Source organism: Bidens hawaiensis, unplaced genomic scaffold, assembly GCF_021521415.1.
Source record: "Bidens hawaiensis isolate Kalapana, Puna unplaced genomic scaffold, B.hawaiensis_p1.1 tig00008077_1, whole genome shotgun sequence".
Classification (NCBI taxonomy): Eukaryota; Viridiplantae; Streptophyta; class Magnoliopsida; order Asterales; family Asteraceae; genus Bidens; species Bidens hawaiensis.
The window spans coordinates 1,289,392-1,291,802 of NW_027491570.1; the positions used below are offsets into that span (position 1 = coordinate 1,289,392).

General features: G+C 35.8%; 1 protein-coding gene across 1 annotated transcript; it reads left to right on the plus strand.

The window, feature by feature from the left end:
* The first annotated feature begins 258 nt into the window (after positions 1–258).
* LOC143636871 (large ribosomal subunit protein uL29c-like) lies at positions 259–2,088 on the plus strand. Its single transcript, XM_077104357.1, has 2 exons — positions 259–591; positions 1,728–2,088. The coding sequence occupies exons 1-2, from the start codon at positions 265–267 to the stop codon at positions 1,908–1,910; spliced, it is 510 nt and encodes a 169-aa protein (XP_076960472.1). The 5' UTR covers positions 259–264; the 3' UTR covers positions 1,911–2,088.
* Positions 2,089–2,411: the final 323 nt, after the last annotated feature.

Here is a 2,411-nt window from a genome sequence, read left to right on the forward strand (position 1 = left end):
CGTAGGATTTTTATGTTTTCATTTATATATATATTATAGATATATTTGTAACACGGGCCATTATCTTACCCATTGAGTGAATAATCGGCGAAAAGACATCAACCCGACCCGACTATCTGATATCCATATTCATTCTGGTTTTATTATATCCATCCATCCATCCATCCCCCCCCCCCCCCCCCCCCCCTATCCTCCTTATCTCCAACAATCCCTTGATAATAATAATAATAATAAAATACACACCACAGCAGTAACCAAAGCAAGATGCTGCTGAGCCTCACTACCACCAGTTCCTCCGCCATTACTAAACCCACCTTCAGTTGTTCTTCACCCATCATCACCCACAAATCCTCCTTCAATGGCATCCGAATCTCCCACGTCATCCCTCCACTTCGAGCAGCCACGAACACTCGCCAGTCGGTCGTAATGATGGCGAAGCGAGAGGAAGAACTGAAGGAAATAAGGGCTAAATCCACAGAAGAAATCAACGATGAAATTGTGGACCTGAAAGGAGAGCTCTTCATGCTCCGTCTTCAGAGGTCCGCCAGGAACGACTTTAAGTCCAGCGAGTTCAAACGGATGCGTAAAAGGGTATTATATTATTATTATTATTATTATTCTTCCATTTTTAGGGTTCTTCTTGCACTTTTAATTCTCATTTCATTTTCGGCTAATTTCTGGTACAAATTAAGCTTTTCTTGCATAATACTTGTAGGTGCATTTCATGAGTTACAAGTCATAATTTGAAATTACAGTAACATGCAAAATTTTGAAATTTCTTATCATGATGAACAAGGATTATGCTAGTCAAAGCCCTGATGTTCTTAATTAATATGTGAATTAATGGAGAAACATTATAGTTGTTTTTTTACCCTTGCTTAACTGAAATTAACCGAACCGAATCATTCGTATTTTCATATATTTTTTTAGGTTTTATATCTTTATTTCATGAATTTTTTGTTTTATACCATCATTACATGTATTTCTATGTAAAAATTTTAGCCCAAATTTGATTTTGGTTATTAACCAAACTGAACTGAATTAACCGGATTGGTTGATTTGATTGAGGCTATTAACCGAACCATGCACACCCCTAGTTCTTAACAATAAATTTAAGGCCATAGTGAGCACATTCCTAATGATATTTGTGACATTGTGGAGTTTTAGTATTAAATGCATCAGATATTATTTTTCAAGATAAGCAATGGTTCAATCAATCGATTGTTTGTTCTTGACCAAAAGTTCCAAACAGGTCGAAATCAGCATGGGAGTTGATGGTATCCTCTTGGAGTTGTAGTTTGTTTTGCAAAATTCTCAACTATTGGTGTTCATTTTCTTATCTCTATGAACATGAGGGGTGTTTGAATGTTTGTCTTCAGTGAGATTATTGTTATTTTAAGAAAATCAGTTAAATATTTGGTTGAAGCTGAGGGTAGCGATTTGGGCTTTATATTTACCCTCTAAATAGCTGAGGTGTTGATATAAATATGTTATACTTTTGAGTCTTTGACTACCTCAAATCATAACTTGCATATGGAATGAAAACTGAAACATGTACTCAAACCTAGAACATGAACCAGTCCTTGTCCTAATAATGTTTGTATATAGAGGTTTTACTATCTCTGTATTGGGTGTTCAAGAATTAATATTAGTACATTATAGTAAATAACTAAATATCATCTAGAATTAATTTATGAAAAGTTATTGTTTTGAATTGATGTTGATAGGTTGCGCGCATGCTGACTGTTAAGCGTGAGAGAGAAATTGATGACGGTATTGGAAAGAGGCAGTCGAGGAAGCTTGACCGACAATGGAGGAAAAGCATTGTACCAAGACCACCTCCGTCCCTGATCAAGTTGCGGGAAGAAGAGGCAGCTGAAGAAGCCAAGGAAGCTGCATCATCGGCTTAAGTGGTTAAAAATAAAATGTATGCGCCTACTCGTGTTTTTTTATTATCGGCATTACAATTGTAGCTGATTTAGATCTTCAACTTTCAAGAGTATAGTTTATCAATCTTTGCCACTTGATTATCGGAAGTAATGCTTGTATCTTCATATTCAAATGGTGATGTTATTTTTGCTTTGTGTATCATTGTTCCTAGATTCTGATTTAGAACTGTTGATGTTATTTATGCCTAGAAACATGGTGGCTTAAAATAAAAAAATAAGCAGTAAGAATATAACGGTAATCTATAGTTCTATACTTATTTGACAAATTACAAACACTATTTATATTATTTACTTGAACCATGAGAAATGATATTGAACCCAACCTTTCTGTTGGGGACTAGAAAGACTAACCCTACTCTCTACTCACCTTCGCCTCTTCACATGCTGCAACCATGGACTACCACAAGAAATCCGACATCCTCACTAGTTAATACCGAGTTTGGTTAAGATTGGGTTCTTGAA

Excerpts from the sequence above, each read along its gene's own strand:
- LOC143636871 (XM_077104357.1), top strand. The coding sequence starts at position 265 with ATGCTGCTGAGCCTCACTACCACCAGTTCCTCCGCCATTACTAAACCC. Across the intron at positions 592-1,727 it reads TCAAACGGATGCGTAAAAGG|GTTGCGCGCATGCTGACTGT; the intron begins GTATTATATTAT and ends TGATGTTGATAG.